General features: G+C 48.4%; 2 protein-coding genes and 1 long non-coding RNA gene across 4 annotated transcripts in view; 1 reads left to right on the forward strand and 2 right to left on the reverse strand.

Annotated features, from left to right (window-relative positions):
• LOC131489220 (uncharacterized) overlaps window positions 1-14,478 on the reverse strand; it is a 27,919-nt gene extending 13,441 nt beyond the window's left edge. The window contains exon 1 of the long non-coding RNA XR_009250435.1: window positions 13,884-14,478. This is a non-coding gene — a long non-coding RNA (uncharacterized LOC131489220). The remainder of the gene's footprint in view (window positions 1-13,883) is intronic.
• On the forward strand, window positions 14,327-17,220 carry POP5 (POP5 homolog, ribonuclease P/MRP subunit). The gene is made up of 5 exons (XM_058691094.1): window positions 14,327-14,391; window positions 14,477-14,619; window positions 15,771-15,920; window positions 16,101-16,184; window positions 16,282-17,220. The coding sequence occupies exons 1-5, from the start codon at window positions 14,372-14,374 to the stop codon at window positions 16,395-16,397; spliced, it is 513 nt and encodes a 170-aa protein (XP_058547077.1). The 5' UTR covers window positions 14,327-14,371; the 3' UTR covers window positions 16,398-17,220.
• A 1,161-nt stretch (window positions 17,221-18,381) lies between these two features.
• Window positions 18,382-19,276, reverse strand: part of RNF10 (ring finger protein 10) — a 34,049-nt gene continuing 33,154 nt past the window's right edge. For both annotated transcript variants that reach the window (XM_058691090.1, XM_058691089.1), the window contains exon 17: window positions 18,382-18,667. In XM_058691090.1, coding sequence (XP_058547073.1) covers window positions 18,591-18,667 — 77 coding nt within the window. In that variant the 3' untranslated portion in view covers window positions 18,382-18,590. The remainder of the gene's footprint in view (window positions 18,668-19,276) is intronic.

The following is a 19,276-nucleotide window of genomic DNA, read 5'->3' on the forward strand; positions in this document are numbered from 1 at the left end:
GAGCTGAGAGCTGCAGGGGGCAGAGAGGGAGCAGCCGGAACAGTAGCTAATGAACCCTGTAGATGACAGGAGAGGTGTTTGCAACTGGGGGTGGGAGGTCACAGGCAGCCAGAGGGAGCCATCAAGGCCCCAAAATAACTCTCGCTTCTGCCAGGAGGCTCTGGAACTAATCAAGGTAGGGATAATCCAAAAATCCATCAGAGAGAGGTTGCTGAGAGGGCTTGCGTCTCTAAGCAGGGATTGGAGAGGAGGGAAATTAATAAAAGATGTGGTTTGCAGTGAAGAGCTGTCATCCTAGAAGATGGTGCCAACATGAAGGCAAGGTCTTTCTAGGGTTCCCCTCTCACTCAACAGTAGTTGAGTGCCTACTGTGTGCCCAGGGCTATAGCATACAGCTAAAAATGTGAGCTCTGCAGTCAGCCTGCCTGGGTTTGAATCGATCCCTGCTCTGTTTCTTGCTGGCTGTGTGATCTTGAGCAAGTCACTTTTTCTCTGCTCTGAGCCTGTTTCCTTACCTGGAAAATAGGGATAAAATTCACCCTTGCCCCATAGGATAGGTGAGGATAAGAGGTCAATGCATGAGAACTTTTTTTTCTAAATGTTTATTTTTGAGAGAGAGAGAGAGCATGCACAAGAGTGGGGGAGGGGTGGGGGAGGGGCAGAAAGAGAGGGAGACAGAAGACCCAAAGAGGGCTCTGAGCTGTCAGCACAGAGCCCGAGGCAGGGCTCAAACTCACGAGCCATGAAATCATGACCTGAGCCAAAGTCGGACGCTTAACCGACATAGGGACCCAGGCGCCCTTCAGTGCATGAGATCTTTTAATAGGAATCCTCCCAGCAACCTTGGGGAGCGGGGTGGTAGGCTTCCATCTCCTCACCTTACAAAGGGGTAAACTGAGGCTCAGAGAGCCCAAAGCTACATGGTTAATAAGTGTCAGGAGCCTGATTTAGGTCAGTCTACACCAGAAACCTGTGTGTTCACTAGGCCCAGCTGCCCTGGCCCCGCCTAGTTGGCAGCTTGGAGGACAATAGTCTACAGGCAGGTCCCAGCCCCTCACCCACCACCTCTCTTCCAGGCCCCGTGTAGGGAAGCAGATCCAGCGTGGACATTGGAAACAGCCTCTGGGTAAGACATGTGGGGTCCAGTAGGGAGAACGTTGCCTTCAACTCACTGTATGACCTTGGCTGAGTCGTTTCCCCTCTCTGGACCTCTGATTCCCCAGTTGCAAGACAAAGGGGTGGTAATAGGTGATTGTAGTCCTGGCGAGTCTAGGTTCTGTCTCGCTGTTCTCTCCCAGAGCCTGGTGCAAGAGGCAGTGAGGAAAGGGCTGAGAAAGAGACCTGGGCAGCTACAAGGCAGTCTTCCCTGCATGTTCCCTTTGCTTCCTCTGGGGAGTGGGTCTAGGCAGAGGGAACAGCAAATGCAAAAGTCGGAAAATGAGAGCAGGCATGGCATGTCTGGGGAGCTGCAAGCAGGATAATCTAGGAGCCTGGTTTATTCGTCCATACGATTATTCAACCATTGTTTATTACTTTGAGCCAGACATTGTTTTAGGCACTGGGGACACAGCAGAGATCAACAGAGATGAAACCACATCTTTTGGGAGCTCACATTGTAATTGGGGGAAATGGAAAAACCAAGTAAACACCACTAACCAGGATAGTTTCAGGATGGGACCAGTGCTCTATGAATAATAGCAAATACTTATAAAGCATCTACTAGGAGCCAAGCATGGTTAGCAGATGTTAAATAATGTTATTTTTACTATGATCCTACGAGGTACACACTATTATCATCATCCCAATTTTACAGCTGAGGAAACTGGCACCTAACTTGCCCAATGCCACACAGCCAGGAAGCAACAGAACTAAGATTCAAACCCAGGCCATCTGGCTCCATTGTGCTGGCTGGTGGGGAGAGCATTAAGTAGGGCAATTCATTCAGAGAAAAGCACTCTACAGAGGTAAAATTTGAGCCAAGACACATAATAAGACACCGGCCATGGGAAGCCCAGGAGACAGAAGGTTCCAGATGGAGCACTGAGTGCACTGAGTACAAAGAGTACTTTGTACTCAGTGCAAAGGCCCTGAGGCAGCTAGGAGCTTAACAGGTCGGAGGAAGAGCAAGGAGGCCAGTTTCAGCTGGAGCAGAGGACAGAAGAGGTCAGAGGGGTACAGTGCAGACACATGGAGGGAGAGGGGAGGCACAGGGGTTGCTCCCAGGATCTTCTCAGCTGGGATGCTGAGAAGCATGGTCTAAAGTGGCACCGACAGGCATGACACCCTCCTCTCCCTGCTTCAGGCCAATTTGGTCCAGGCAGAGCTGAGCTTCCCACAGGGTCTATTGCTGGGAAAGAGCCCCAGCTGGGCTGCCTGCCTGCCTGCCTGCTGTTTATCTGCTGTCGGACCTCCCCTAGGCGGCCACCTCCATGACTGATGGAGACTGAAGGACTCCCCCCACCATTCCTCACTCTCATTCCTAAATCCACATCGTCCCTGGCCTTGGCCTTCCCGCAGACACACGAATGAGGGCCTCTTGTTCCCCAGCAGAGGCCAGACTGCCTCGCTCCTGCCCTCAGGGATCACCTAGGCCTGAATCTAGTCCAAGCCAAGCAAGAGGGTGGAGTGTTCCTCAGCCTGGCCTAGTCCTATAGGTCGGAGTTAGAATCCAAATTCCACCTCATGTGCTCTTGGTCAAGTAGCTTCACCTCTGGAAGCCTCAGTGTCTACATCCAAAAACTGGGAATAATGCCCCATAGGGTCACTTTGAGAATTAAATATAATGGGCCTGAGAGGGAGCTTCTGAGGCCTGGAAATGTTCTGTATAGCTCTACCTAGGAGGTAGTGTGTATAACAGTTAATGAAGTGTGCACTGTAGGTTTGTCCATTTTATACTATGACCATTATAGCTCAGTTTTTTAAAAAGGGCTAAGTCCCTGGCCCACGATTAGCACCATGTAAATGTCACCTAGTATTAGTGTCAGGTGTTCTGTAACTATTCCTTGAATGAAAACTTTAGTATCCTTCCCTATTTCATTTATCACGTATGTGATTCCCAGTGCTCTTGGTGACTGGATGCTAGGGGAGCCCAAACTTAACACATCCAGGACTGAGCTCTTCCCTTCACTTGAGTCTTGCTCTTCCCCAAGGCTTCCCCATCCGCCCAGATCAGAAATGTGGATGTCACTGGGCCCGCCTGTTCTTCTGCCCTCCTTCCCCAAGCCCTCACAGCCAACCCACCACCAAAACTCTCTCCAAAGAGAGACCCCAACAATTCCTTCCCCTCACTGAAAGGGCATGCTGACCAGCAGTCACGAGATAGAGCTTAACCACATGCAAAAGAATGAAGCTGGACCCCTGTCTCACTCCATGGACAAAAATGAACTCATTGGATCAATGTCCTAAATTTTAGGAGCTAAAACTACAAAACAATTAGAAGGAAAGATAAGGGTAAATATTCATGACCTCAGACTTGGCAGTGGATTCTTAGATTTGACACCAAAAGCACAAGCAATAAAAAAAAAAAAAAATAGATAAGTGGGATTTTATGAAAAGTAAAAATCTGTGTGCAAAGGACATTATCAAGAAAGTTAAAGGGGGCACCTGGCTGGCTGTATCAGTACAGCATGTGACTCTCCATCTAGGAGTGTGAGTTCAAGCCCCACATTGGACATAGAGCTTACTTAAAATAAAAAAATTTTGGGGCGCCTGGGTGGCTCAGTCGGTTAAGCGGCCGACTTCAGCTCAGGTCATGATCTCGCGGTCCATGAGTTCGAGCCCCGCGTCGGGCTCCGTGCTGACAGCTCAGAGCCTGGAGCCTGCTTCAGATTCTGTGTCTCCCTCTCTCTGACCCTCCCCCATTCATGCTCTGTCTCTCTCTGTCTCAAAAATAAATAAAACGTTAAAAAAAAATAAAAAAATTTTTAAGTGAAAAGATGGGGGCGCCTGGGTGGCTCAATCAGTTAAGCGTCTGACTTCGGCTCAGGTCACGATCTCCCAGTTCATGAGTTCAAGCCCTGTGTCGGGCTCTATACTCACAGCTTAGAGCCTGGAGCCTGCTTCAGATTCTGTGTCTCCCTCTCTCTCTGCCCCTCCCCCACTCATGCTCTCTCTCTCTCTCTCTCTCTCTCTCTCAAAAATAAACATTTTAAAAAAATTAAAAATAAAAATAAATAAAAAGTGAAAGACAGCCTACAGAAGGGGAAGAAATGTTCACAAACATTTCTGATACTAAACCCCTGATAAGGGTTTAGGTTCCCGAATATATAAAAAACTCTTATCAACTCAACAACAAAAAGACAAACAACCCAACTAAACAATAGACAAAGAAGAGATACAACAGACCAAAAAGCACATGAAAAGATGTTCAACACCCCTGGTAATTAAGCAAAGGCAAATCAAAACCATAATGAGATACTGCCTCACATCTATTAGGATGGCTTCATTTTTTAAAAATTTAATGTTTATTTATTTTTTGAGAGAGAGAGAGAGGAGAAGAGGCAGTGAGAGAGAAGGAGACACAGAATCCAAGGCAGGCTCCAGGCTCTGAGCTGTCAGCACAGAGCCTGACACAGGGCTCGAACTTGTGAACCGTGAGATCATGACCTAAGCCGAAGTCGGACACTTAACCAACTAAGCCACCCAGGTGCCCCATATTAGGTTGGCTTTAATAAAAATAAAAATAGTAAACAGTAGGTGTCAGCAAGGATGTAGAGAAATAGGAACCCTCATACATACTGGTGGGAATGTAAAATGTTCAGCCACTGCAGAAAACAGCTTGGTGGTTCCTTGAAAAGTTAAACATAGAGTCACCATATGACCCAACAATTCCATTGCTAGGTATATACCCAAAAGAATGAAAAACAGGCAGTTGGGGTACCTGGTGGCTCAGTCAGTTAAGCATCGGACTCTTGATTTGGGCTCAGGTCATGATCTCACAGTTCATGAGATCGAGCACCTTGTCGGGCTCTGCACTGATAGCGTGGAGCCTACTGGGGCTTCTCTCTTTCTCTTCCCCTCTCTCTCCCCCTCCCCCATGCTCTCTCTGTGTCTCAAAATAAATAAATAAACTTAAAAAAGCAAACAAACAAACAAGGGGCGCCTGGGTGGCTCAGTCGGTTGAGCATCCAACTTTGGCTCAGGTCAATCTCACGGTTCGTGAGTTCGAGCCCCGCATCAGGTTTGCTGCTGTCCGTTCAGATCCTGCTTCAGATCCTCTGTCTCCCCCTCTCTCTCTGCCCCTTCCCCGCTCATGCTCTCTCTCTCTCTCAAAAATAAATAAACATTAAAAAAGAACCTTAAAATATTTTTTAAAAATAAAAAATAAATTTAAAAAAAAACCCAGAGACTCAAACAGATAATTATTTCCTGATGTTCATAGCAACATTATTCACAATATGGTAGAAACAACCCAAATGCCTTTCAACAGATGAATGAACAAGTTATGGTCTATCCATACAGTGGAATATTATTCAGCCATAAAAAGGAATGAAGCACCCATGCATGCAATTTGGATGAACCTTGAAGACATTACGCTAAGTGAAAGAAGCTAGACACAAAAAGTCACATTTATAGGATTCCTTTTATATGAAATACCCAGAACAGGCAAATCCACAGGGACAGAAAGCAGGTTCCCAGAGACTGGGGAGGGAGGCAGGGAGTAATGGCATAATGAGTATGGAGTGTTCTTATAAGGTGATTAAAAAGTTGAAATTAAGGAGGAGAGCCTGGGTGGTTCAGTCAGTTAAGCGTCAGACTCTTAACTTCGGCTTATTGGTTAATGAGTTTGAGCCCCACATCAGGCTTTGCACTGACAATGCGGATCCTCTGTCTCCCTCTCTCTCTGCCCTGCCCCCACTTGTTTTCTCTCTCTCTCTCAGAAACAAATAAGCTTTTTTTTAGAAGTTGAAATTAAGGAGAGATGTTGGTTGCAAAACATTGTGAATGCATCAAATGCCACTACATTGTGCAGGAGGAGAAGGAGGAGGAAAGGAAGAAGTGTTGTTTCCCCTCCCCTTGAATCAGGCTAGTCTTGGGACTGGTTTTCACCATTAGGATGCAGCAAAAGTAATGTTCTGAGACTTTGAGCCCAGGCCTTAAAAATCATGGCAGCGTCTTCTTGGAAGCCACCTGCTACTCTGTGAGAAGCCCGAGCCCCATGGAGAGGCCCACATGGAGGTGAACTGAGGCCCCGCAGCCAACAGTATGCCCAGCCAGCAGCCAACGCCGACCGCCAGCCATGTGGATGAGGCCATTTTGGAACCCTTGGGGCACCCCTGTGCCCCCAGCCAACACCACATCAGACAGAACTGCCCTGTCACCCCCACAGAATCATTTAAAAAGTTGTTGTTTTAAGCCACAGAGTTTTGGGGTGATTTAGTACACAACAACACATAACCGATTCCACTTCTGCAAACATCACGAGGCCACCCATTGCTCTCCACCCCCACCCCCAGCACCCCTAGGCCAAGTCTCTCTTCTCCCTCCAGGCAGCCGCCTCCTCACTGTCTCCCCACCTTCAGTTCAGCCTCTTGGGGTTCCCCCTCCTCCAAAGCCAGAGGGACTTCTAGCCCCCAAGCACATTCTCTCAGCCTTCCAGATAGCAGCCAAGCCCCTTAGTGTGGGCAGCAAAGCCCTGAATGACCTGACCCCATCCATCTCTGTAGCTCTGGCCCCCCTCACCCACACCTCCAGCCCCTACTACTCACACTTCCTATGACTCAGCACCACCACAAGCTGTCGCTCTGTCTACAACCCTCTTCCCTGCCACCCTTCTCTCCTGGCTCTTTTTGTCCTTGGGCCTCAGCTCGGACATCGCCACTTCCAGGAAGCCCTCCCTGACCTCCCAGACTGAGTTAGGTACCTCCTCATGATACCTTGTCTCCTTTCTTGGCCTCATCACAGTAGCTGCCTCTGAATTGCTCTTGACATTTTAGCAACCTGTCTCTCACCACACCGTGAGCAATTTCAGGGTAGGAACAAAGTCTTCTTTGTGTTCTCAGAGCCTAGCACAGGTCCGGCACATAGTAGGTCCCCAGAGAAACCCAAAGGAATTAGGTAGTGTGGGCTGAGGGCCACCTCACATCTCATATGGGACTGTGTTGGGGGGTGACCAATGTCAAGGCTGGGAGAGTGGAGCCCTCCCCCATGTGCCCAGCTCCTTACTGCACCAAATGAATAACTTGCCTGTCTCCCCAGGAAAGAGACAATGACATGCAGTGGTTACCTGTAATGAGTTACACAGGTGGGCAGCTCGGGTTTCACATCCTGGCTCTGCTACCTCCTAGCTGTGTGACCCTGAAGAAGTGACTTCACCTCTCTGAGCGCACTCCCGTCATCTGTAAGACAGAGCATGATAATGGCTCCTCATAGGGAGAGATCAATGAGATGATATAGGTTAAAATGCTTAGCACAGTGACTGGCACATGGCAGGCTCCCTGAAATGTCAATTGGTCTGTTCTTGCTATGCTGTGAAGCTAGAGGATCGAGGCCCAGCACTGTGCCTGGCACATGGCAGGCGTTCAGCCAAAGCCTGAAACGAATAAGGAATCTGGTGAGAAAACATGACAATCATAACAGCACACAAGTTCTAACTCATCCAATCTTTGCTACCACTAAAGGAGGTAGGACTATTATTCTGCACATTTTACAGGTAAGGAGATTGAGGCCCAAGAACATGCAGTGTTGGTAAGTAGTGGAGGTTGGATTGAACCTAGACGGTCTGAGTCCTTTCCCCCTTCAACCGCCACCCTAGACTACCTCTCAACACCCAAGGTCTGCTTCTCCTGTCGGCTTGGGCTTCTACTCAGCTTTGTGATTTCAAACACATGAATCTCTCTCTGGGCCTCAGTTTCCCCGCCTGCCAAGAGAGAATCGTAGGAGACAATGTTGAAGGGCACTTTCTATCGGTCTAAGAATCCAGGCCCTGGCCAGCGTCTGGCCGGTGCTGGTGACCTGCTGTCCAGCCAGCCCCAGCTAGGGCAACGTTTTCCATGGGCTAGACTGTCACAGGTGGTCACTGCGTACTGGTGGCTACACTATATCCCCACATTGGGAGGAGCCTGGCCTCTGCTTATTCCTGCCCCCCCCCCAGGGCCCCTGAGGGAAGCTGAGGCGGCCACCCCCAGATGTCTATTCCTGTCCCTGGCCTAGCGCCGTGCTGGGGAAGCAACAGCTATTTTGAGGCCCTTCTCCCTCCAAGTATAAGCGGTGGGAAGGCGCTGGGAACATCCCGAACTAGGAGGCCGCCCGGCGCAGCCTCACCCTGGATCTGGGCCACACCAGCCCTGTGGCTCTGCCCCTTTTTCCAGCTCTGGCGATGTGATAGCTTCTGATCATAGCCACCAGAGTGGGATAACCCAGGAGAACTGATCCCAAAGGACTTCTGCTAGAGGCTGGAGCACAGGGTGGCTGGGCCTTGCCCTTCGCGGAGAGGACTGGAGCAGCCACAGCTGGACACACCAGCTGGGAGAAGGGACTGCTCTGAGCTTGAAGTTGAGGAAGACAGTGTTCGGGGCAATAATATAAAACTACCCAGCATTGCTTAAGCGCTCGTGATGAGACAGGCCCTGTTCTAAGCACTCGGCATGGAAGGAAGTCACTTAATCCTCATAAAGAGGAAAACATCTCTGAGGTTCAGAGGGTAAGTGATTTGCCCAAGGTTGTACAGATGGTGAGTGGCTGAGTCAGGACTTGAACACAGGCAAGCTGGCCCCAGAGTTCATGCTTTTAACCACTTTTCTTCCCTCTGAACCTTGCAAGCCCAGGGGGCTAAATATAAATTAGGGGAAAGAGCACTGGCTTGAGAGCCAACCCGCCTGCCCCCGCCATGTCATTCCCAGTCATGTAGCCTGGCCAGACCATGTGGTGAGGCCTGCAAACATCCTCACCTGCAAAATGAGGGTGATATCATCCACTTCCAGGGTTGAGGTAAGGATTAGTAATAACACGCTTTAAGGCCTGCGGCTCAGAAACTCCTCTGAATTATGAAACTAACATATGCCCATGGTAACATAGTCTGGTACAAAAGGGGTCCCAGTAAAAAGGGAGTTCCCCTCCTACTCCACATATTCAATTCCTCCCCCCAGAGGCCACCATCATCAATTGCTTTTGTATCACTTTGTGGAAATTCTCCATGCACAGAAAGACAGAAGTTCTATCGGATAGTGATTTAGAACATGGACTGTGGTACTGCCGCTTACTAAGCACGTGAAGCATGGGCAAGCTATGTGCTCTCTCTGGGCCTCAGTTTCCTCACCTGGAAATTAGTTAATAAAATTAAGTTCCTGGGGCGCCTGGGTGGCGCAGTCGGTTAAGTGTCCGACTTCAGCCAGGTCACGATCTAGCGGTCCGTGAGTTCGAGCCCCGCGTCAGGCTCTGGGCTGATGGCTCGGAGCCTGGAGCCTGTTTCCGATTCTGTGTCTCCCTCTCTCTCTGCCCCTGCCCCGTTCATGCTTTGTCTCTCTCTGTCCCAAAAATAAATAAAAAACGTTGAAAAAAAAATTTTTTTAAATAAATAAATAAATAAAATTAAGTTCCTAGTTTAAAGGGCAGTTGTGGGGGTTAAATGAGTCAATCTATGTAAAGTGTTTAGAACACTCTCTGGCACATGTCCAATACACATACACGTACAGTGGATCCTTTCTGATAGACACTGAGATAGGCTTTTGCACAAACAACGCCGCAAGATGCATCCTCATTCACCTGTCATTTGGCACAAGTGCGAGGATCTCTGTGCGATAAATTCCTGGCGGAGAAACTGCTGGGTCAAACAGTAGTGCCCTTGTAGTTTCAATTAATTGTTGGATGAGTGAGCCCCCGCAGCAGGCTGGGGAGAGGGGGAAATGGTCCACAAGGCAGGGAAGATGAGCGAGGAGTGAGATGCAGTGCTCTGTCTCTGAGGTCCAGAGAGGGCCATGTCTGAGGGATGCAGCCTCAAGGATGCAGCAGTTCCCTAGGCCCCTGGTCAGGCAGATGGAGGGTTTAATTTCATCCAGATTGTTCCCATAAAGGTTTTACAGGGAATTGGTTGATTGGATTAGAGGAGCAGGAGCCCCTAATGAGCAGCAGCTGCTTAGCAAAATGTCAAAGCAGATACAATTTTCCTTTGCCACTATCCACCATGGCAGCATCCAGGCTCTTGATAGGGACCCCTGGATGCCAAAGTCCCTTCAGATCGACGCTCTGATTGGGTTCACCTTCTCTGAACATGCTTCTAGGTCACAGACATCCCAGAAGAGGTAGAGAACAGGGGGTTAAGAGCACAGGTGTGGGGGTAAGACAAAAGGTCTTTAGTCTGCTGAAATTACGGCATGACCTTGGGCAAGTCATTTGCTCCCTGAACGCAGAGAAGAACGTGACCCACCCTTGCAGGGTTGTCCAGAGGACTAAATGAAGTCAAACACGACGTGCTTACACAGTGCCTGGCACACAGTGAGAGCCTAAGACATGCAAGGGCAGAAGATCCCCAGGAAGACTAAAAGCAGCTACTCTGGACCCCACCCCATAAGCCCCTGGGACACCATGCACAGTGGTAGCTTCCCATCCCCTCTGTAAAGAGAGCGTTTTAGCAGTTGCCTCACCCACGTCCTAGGGAACTTCCAGATGCTCTAGTCTGTGAAATGGGACTTGTGACTTATGTTTCCAAGTAAGTTTTAAAGTTCTTGCCAAAGCTAATATTCCATCTTGTGTCTGATCCAAAAGGGCAAAATGAGGGTGGGAACTCTCAAATGAGAAGGAAAAAAAAAGACACTTGGAGAAAGTTTCCCAAACACCCCCATCTTCCCCTCCTTTGTCTGGTCCGGGACCTACTCTTCAGAGAAGTCCCCGGGGAAATAACAGCAAGTACCTCCACTGCCCCAGGAAGAACCTGAATCAGGTAAGCGCACAGGTTCGGGGTCCAATCACGATTAGCCTACTTGGGCCTGAGCTTTGTGCCCAGGAGTTCGAGCCTCAGCGCCCTTCCTCACCTGTAAAGTGGGGAGAATACTGGCTCTGTGGGAGAGATTCGAGGCGAGACTGCGGGTGAGCGCCCCGCCCCTGCCGGGCTGGCCTTCCGCACCCCGCACCCCCGGGGCACATATGCGTCGCGCCCCGCGCGTCCGCCGCCCGAGAGGAGGCAGCCGCCCTCCACGCCTCCGGGGGCGGATTCCCTAGCGACCTCCCGCGCCGCGCGGCGGGGACCCGGGTGATTGCAAACAGCCGCCGGCCTCATTAGGAGACGTGTAATTAGCGGCTGGCGGAGCCGGAGCCGGCACGGGCTAATTACCGCGGGGAGCAGGCTGCACCGCCCACGCCGCCCGCCCCCGCCGCCGGGCCACCGTTGGTGTCTGGACCCTCGTGGGGCGGACAGAGGAAACGGACCTGGTCCGGAGGAGGGGAGGCCCAGGACGGCCCCAGTGTGCCGGCTCCGGGGGCTACGCCTGGGCGGAAGGCTAGATCATTTTCACTCAAAATTGCGTGTACTGTGTGCACCCCCCGTGCCAGGCGTTTTGCCCCCGTTATCTCGTTTATCTCATATCCACCCTACAGCGAGGAACCATCGTCATCCTGTGGCACAGATGAGGAAACTGAGGTCTAGGGACATGAATTAAACTCCCGGGCAGCACGTGGCTGGAAAATGGAGAGGGAACAGACAAAACCGTGCACCGGACAGCGGACAGCAGCCGGATAGACGAGGGCAAGGACTCGAGTCGGATGGCCTTGGGTTCGAATTCTAATCTAGCTCCTTCCTGGATGTAACTTTGGTCTGAGCCCCAGCTGCATCAATAAAATGGGCGTGATGTTGGGATTAAGTGAATCGAAAGCTAGGAAGTATTGAGGGAATTATTTTAGGGACGCGAGCGGAGTGGGCGGGAGGGGGGCGGTGCTCTGAGGCTCTTTTTCTATTCAGCGCACAACAGGCCTCTGACGCCCCCTGCTGGCCAAATGGGGACGCTGGCGAGACCGTTTGGGGATAAACAGGTTGTTCTTGGAGGAGGAAAGGTAGCAGAAGACCCAGGTCCCCCAGCAGAGCCACTGCCCTCTCGCCTCCCCTCCACCCCTTCCTTCCTCAGCATGCCTCCTTTAAGGTGGCGAGGAGTTGAGAGATGGGGAAAACTGAGGATTCCTTCCAGATTTTGCAAATAAATGGCCTCCCTCCACGGACCTCACAGGGCCAGCCAGTTCCACAATTCTACAAACAGGAATGAGTATTAAGACCAAGGTACAAAGCTGTGCACCAGAGTACCGGGTCTGACAAAAAAGTCTGGAACTAATTTGAATGTCTGTCATTGGAATAGTGACCATTTTAGCACTGTTACATCCAAACAATGCAATACTGTGCAGCTGAAAAATAACATTGCATAATGGCTGACATGAAAATATAGTCAAACAGACTGAAACTTAAAGACATTAGGTTTAGCAAAAGGAGACACACACACGTGCTGTTGGATATCCATATAAAGTTCAAGTACGGGCAAAGCTTATCTTATGAGAGAAGTCAGAACAGAGGCTACTTCTGGGAAGGTTTTAGAAAGCAAGGAAATTTCTTAGGTATGAAAATGCTCCCTCTTAATCGGGGTGGTAGTTACAAAAGTCAGTCTAGACATATGTAAAAATTCATTGAGCTTTACACTTAATATGTACATTATACATGGTATACCTCAATAATACAGTTGTAAAAAAAAAAGCCATAAAAAGTGCTAAACACTTCGACCTTTTTTTTTTTTTTGCATAGATTTTTAAATGTTTGTTTATATATTTTGAGAGAGAGAGGGAGTACAAGCAGGGGAAGGCTGGGGAGAGAGGGAGAGAGAGAGAATCCTAAGCAGGTTTTGTGCTGTCAGAGAAGAGCCCACCTTGGGACTCAATCTCACAACTGTGAGATCATGACTTGAGTCAAAATCAAGAGTCAGATGCTCAACTGAGCCATGCAGGCTGCCCCTTGATCCTATTCTTAGTAAGAAAATAAAAGGAAAAATATAATTTAACATAGGGCAGCAATTCTGTTTTTTGTGTCAGGACCCCTTTACATTCTTAAATTTATTGAGGATCCCAAAGAGTTTTTGCTTTTGTAGGATATATTGATACTTACCATTGATACTAAAACTGAGAAATGTGAAGATTTCAAGTACATATGAACAAAATAAAACTGAGAAATGTTTAAAACAATACAAAATCCCATTAGCCATCAGAATGATGTCAGCACATGTCACATAGTCTCTGGAAAACCTTACTGTCCACTCTGAGACAGTGAAAAAGGCAAATAACATCTTAGTATTATTATTAAAGTATTTGACCTTGGGGACTCCTGAAAGGGTCTCAGAAAATCCAGTGGTCCCTGGACCTCACTTTGAGAATTGCTGGCACAGGGGGAAAGAGCAGGAAGAAAATACACTACATGATAAATTATTCGCTCTCAGTGCTGGGATTATAATTTATTTTTATTTGCTTCTTTGTACTTTTCTGTTTAAAAAAAGTAAAATGTGGGGCGCGTGGGTGGCTCAGTCCCTTAAGTGTTCCATTTTGGCTCAGGTCATGGTCTCGCAGTTCCAGGGTTCAAGCCCCACGTAGGGCTTGGTGCTGACAGCTCAGAGCTTGGAGCCCGGGAGCCTGCTTTGAATTCATTCTTTCTCTCTCTCTCTCTCTCTCTCTCTCTCTCTCTCTCTCTCTCTCTCTCTCTCTCTCTCTCTCTCTCTCTCTCTCTCCCTCCCTCCCTCCCTCCCTCCCCCACTCGCGCTCTCTAAAAAAAGTAAACGTTAAAAAAAAAAAAGTAAAATTTAACGACCAAGGGTTGTTTTTGCAAACAAAAACCAAGATAGTACACCCGTCTCCATAACATTGTTGAAAGACCCAAACAGTAATAACATATTTGGCTGTAATAAAAAATTAAACTGAGCTCTAACCTGAAACTAAGGGTCCGATTTCCCGTGTCAATCCCAGGCGTGTAAGTGCAGGGTCTTGCCCTCTTAAATTCCACCGTCTAGTTTAGGGAGTGAATATAAATGCATACACAACTGTACTGCAAGGTAACAGAAAGCAGACATCCCGAGAGTCCCAAATGCAGCAGCTGCCTCCTACACAGATTTGCAAACTCCGGCGTGGAGCAGAACCACCCAACACAACCATACACCACGGAACCGCGGACCTCAACCACGGAATACCTAAACCTCAACGAGGCAGTCCAGCAGGGCGCATGCGCCCTCCAAACGTTTGCGGGAGGTGGGGCTTAAGGGAGACTGACATTGGGCTCGGCCTCCCAACACTCTAGCCCCGCCTTCTTACCCTGCTTCCCTCTCTGAGTGGCTGCAAGATTACGGAAACTAATTTCCCATTTGCCGCCAGCGAAACCGACATCCGCTTTGGGCGTAGGGCAGCCGGAGCAGAGACCGCCATGGTGCGATTCAAGCACAGGTAAGCGGCGGCGGCTCGACAAATCCTGCCCTGTTAGGTCCTCGCGGCCCCAGCTCCACGCTCACTTCCCTGCTGCCCTCCGCAGGTACCTGCTCTGCGAAGTCGTGTCTGATGACCCCCGCTGCCGTCTGAGTCTGGAGGACCGAGTGCTGGGCGGCCTCGTACGAGACACAATCGCTCGCGTGCACGGGACTTTCGGCGCCGCCTCCTGCTCCATCGGCTTCGCGGGTGCGAGGGTGCTGGGGAACTAGGTGGACGGCGGGTTTGGGAGGGAACGGGGGCGGAAAGGGAGAAGGAAGGGGTAGGAGTGACCGCAGGAGCTTCCAAGCTCGATACACAATCCTCACTGTACGATATCGTCCTCTTGAGGCCACTTGAAGCCTGAGCCGGAAGTCTGAATGAGTCCGAAGTTAGGCAGAAAGCTAAAAGCGGGGGCACCTGGGTGGCTCAGTTGGTTAAGTGTCGTCGGACCTCAGCTCAGGTCATGATCTGACAGTGAGTTCCAGCCCCAGGTAGAGCTCTTGTGCTGACAGCTCAGAGCCTGGAGCCCCTGCTTCGGATTCTGTGTCTCCCTCTCTCTGCCCCTACCCCGCTCACGCTCTCCCAAAAATAAGCAGTAAAAAAAAATTTTTTTAAGGAAAAAAAAGCTAAAAGCAGAAGGCGATGGGGCTTGGGGCAAGAATCTCCTTTGCCTATTTGACATAGTATATTGGGGGATTGCGATTGAATTAAGCAGGATAATGAGTTAAATGGGGGAAGATGTGTATAGTTCTGAGAAAGCTGTTTGTTACATTGACATCCTATGGTGGGAAAAATTGTCAAAATTACCTCCAAAAAGCCCTTAATAGTACAGGCAGGTAGAATATAGAACTCATAATTGTGTGTATGTAAATGAGGAAGAGGATTCTTCCCACAGCATCAAGTTTTTTAAATTCGTTCCCTCCTTTACCCTGTGCTCAAAATTGAATACTGGAGAATCACATGCATGCAGACAGGCACAATTCTACATCAGGTCATTTGCAGTTGGCTGCTTCAAGACCTACAGAGCCCAGTTGCAATAGAACCACCTTTCAGCCAAGAGTTTTCTCTGAGGAAGGTGGATCTCTGCTAGCCCCAACCTCACTTATCAGTGATTTAGAAGAGCATTTATAATTCTGAATTCATTCACCAGTTCCGAGTGGTGTGCAAAGCACTGGATGTGGTTTATCCCCTTTCCATAAATGAAGGTGTGTTCTAAAGCTCTTTTCCTTTAGGAATTTGTTTTTACCCACTTGGTAATACATCCCAAGTGCCACTGCCTGTCACCTAGTAGACTCTCAATTAGTCTTAAGATTTTTAAGTGAATCCAAAGTCTCCCAAAATGATTTTGTTCCCTGTAGTGCGATACCTCAATGCCTATACTGGAATAGTGCTACTTCGATGCCGGAAAGAATTCTACCAACTCGTGTGCTCAGCTCTTCCTTTCATCACATACTTGGAGAACAAAGGACACCGTTACCCGTGTTTTCTTAACACTTTGCACGTGGGAGGTAGGGGTGCATATGGTATGGTTGCTGATTTCTAATACTAACAGGTTCAGGGTTCAGCCTTGACAGCGGGTGGGTCTTCCTGCTATCCTGCCAAGAACAAGACGTTTTCACCTAGCTTGGAAAGACTTGAAGCAGACACCTTTCACAAGCTGTTGACCACAAAGCTCTTTCATGTGCCAGGTACAATCCGAACATGTCAGAAGTTCCTGATTCGTTACAACAGGAGACAGCTATTGATGTTATTGCAGAACTGCACTGATGAAGGTAAGCGACATTAGCCCAGTGCCCACTGAACAGTAACTAACCTGAGTAAGAGGTCACTCCCAAAGACCTCTTTCATCCCTGCTGTCTGCCTTTCCAGGAGAGCGGGAAGCTATCCAGAAGTCTGTCACAAGAAGCTGTTTACTAGAGGAGAGGTCAGATGAGGAGCAGCTTTCAGATAGTGGCAGTGAGGAGCCTTCTGAAGCAATGGAGTGAATTTCTGCAGGCTATGCTGTGCCCAAGATTCAGGGCCCACTTGTTGGAACAGGACATTTTGGGAGGCAGCAGCATCTACTACGGTTTCCCAAACTGGATGACTGCTGACCAGAGGCCAGGTTATCAGCTTAAAATGGAGGACGTGTTCACTTAAACTGAAGTCACTTTTACCTACTAGTGCCTGGTAAAGTGGTTCTGCAGGTGAAGCCCCTGTGGTTACAGACATCTCTGTATCTAATTGCCTGGCCAGAGTAGGTTTAATAAATGTCCTTGGCTTCTGTAGCATTTAGCTTACTTATGTTCAAGTTTGGCCAGGTCTCCTTCCCCCTCAACCCCTGGCCTCACTGGGAAGACTGGCTCCCCTATAGGATAGCAGATGCATAGCCTCCCACTTGAGCCCTGTGCCCCAGTCCCTAGGATGAACCCTAAGTATTCCAAGTCACTCAGAGTAAGTGTATTGGTGAAACACAGCGAGTGAACTGGTACAAATTTATAGCTGGTCTCAGTCCTGACCCACAGGGCCTTAAAAATGCCAGATTCCTTACCAATAATAATCAGGTAACAGGATGACACAGTTTTTGCACTTTTCTTGAGGGGGAACAAAACCTAGCCTTGCCTGACATCACTACAAAGCCAAGCAGCAGTTCCCAACTTCCAGTAGTTTTCTGCAATTCCTCCCTTCCCTACTGTCTTTCACCTGACAGGTACCTGAAAACCCGTGACCCTGCCAGACTCACAGAAGCAGGAAGGTTTTGATCTACTACCTACTAATGACATTTCTAGGATGTTTTTTTGAATAAAACATGTTATTTGGAGTCCCTTACACATTTAACAGAAGGATTTGTAATTTTTGTTTCAACATGTCCCCTCATTTTCAGGGCTGAAACACACTCATCCACCCAGGAGAGTTCCTATTCCAGAATTTCTGAACCTCTTCCTTTTAAGAATGACGGGTTAAAGCTAAGCCCAACTCAAGAACCCTTTGGGCCTGACACCAGGAGAGACATTGCTCCATGATAAGAGTGCTCAAACTTCTAGTGTTGTTACTTTAACCTATTTAAGGGGGAGCCTGGGTGGCTCAGTCAGTTAAACGTCCATCTGACTCTTGATTTTTTTCATGTTCTCAGGGTTCGTGAGTTCCGGCCCCCACTGTCAGGGACTGTGCTGACAGTGCAGGGCCTGCTTGAGGGATTCTCTCTCTCTCTCTCCCCTCTCCCACACTCTCTCAGAATAAACTTTAAAAAAAAAAAAGTCTTAACCTATTTAAGAGGTATGTCTATCTAACCTATAATGAACTTTAAAAAACCAGAAAGTTCGCATTGCTTGTGCAAGTGATTTATTGCAACTATTTGCCTTCACATTCTACTATACCTAGAGGTCACTTTATTAAGCAGCAAAATAATTCACATCACTCAAATTCAGCTGAAACCAAGGCATAGACCGCTTCAGACAAAAGGAGGCAGTGGGTACCCCACCGCTTTCAAACCTGCCCTACTCTGCCGCTCCTACAACTGAGGCCACTGTCACTTTTAACAGGCTTGACCTAAAAGTTGGCAGGTTCCAGGCCTTCTTTAGTGACAATTACACCTTTCCTTGCCAAACAGAAGCCACATTCAAGAGGTGTAAAACCCTCCATCACATATGTAAGCAACCCAGGTCTGGCACCACAGCTGACCATTTCTCAGAAGAAAAACTGCAATTCAGGCTGGGTATCCTAAGTCTGTTTTATTCCCATCCTTCTGTTTCTTTAACAAGAGGAGAACTAAACAGGAAAGATTCAACTGTTTTTAAAAGACACACTGATAGGTGTGTTGAAGCCATGATGCCCTGACATGTCAGTAGAACAGTGCTAGAACACTCTGGTTTGGGCTGCTCTGCGGGATGTTGAAGGAACTCAAACTTATTTGGGTTGAGAAAAACTAATTACATGGGGCAAAAAGACTAACCTGGTAACAAACTAAAAATCTTGGCAGGAAGAGAGATCTCTTGTGTGTCAATACTTTATTTTGGTGTAAAGACGGGAAGCTGGAAAATACACTGTATTTAAAATTTTCTTGGTTCCCCCTCACGCTGTGGAAACCCCCTCCCCCCAGAGCTAATCTGTTCAAACTCAAATACTTAAAAATTACAGCAGCAAAACAAAAGCACAGGAAAAAGAAAACCAGATGGAGAAGGTAGCCGGGGCCAGTAGTGTCACTTGGTGTGGACGACTGAGGTGCTGAACAGGAGCTTTTGTTTCTGTTTTTTTCTTTTCTTTCCTCCTTTCTCTTCTAAATGGAAACACAGAAAGAACTTGCTTAGAATGCCATCCCCTTACCCCAGCCAGTTTCGTCCCGGAGAGTCTCAGAGTGGCAGTTAAGGTTCTAGGATGAAGACACCCCTGGATCCAGATACCAGTCCTTGCACACACCAGGTATCTGGGCAAGTCACTTTACATCCCTAGACCCGTTTCCTCATCTGTAACATAGTCCTACCCATTTAATATGGTCGTTGGGAGAATAAAATGAGCACAAGGCTAGGTAGGCACAGCAAAGGCACACCACGAATGCTAGTGATCTTGTCTAACTGAATACTACAGAGTGGTGTGGGCTTCAAGCCTGACTTCTCCACCTATTGGCCACCTTCTACCAAACTCAGGATTCTAAAATCTACTCTCCACTACGTCTTAGAGGGAAAAAATATAGAGTTCTTCAGAATTTCACAGCTAGGCCTCAACAGTTAATTTGGGGTGGCAAAAACATCCTAGCTGACATACTAAATGGACTATTAGCTGACATGAGCATGTGAGCCTAGGGGCTCAAGAGAAAAGTGCCTGACTAATTAGTGATGCCCACCACTGGATCCAGGTGGGAATGACAACTCTGTACTGAGCACTCCGT

Source organism: Neofelis nebulosa, chromosome 11, assembly GCF_028018385.1.
Source record: "Neofelis nebulosa isolate mNeoNeb1 chromosome 11, mNeoNeb1.pri, whole genome shotgun sequence".
In the NCBI taxonomy this organism is placed as follows: domain Eukaryota; kingdom Metazoa; phylum Chordata; class Mammalia; order Carnivora; family Felidae; genus Neofelis; species Neofelis nebulosa.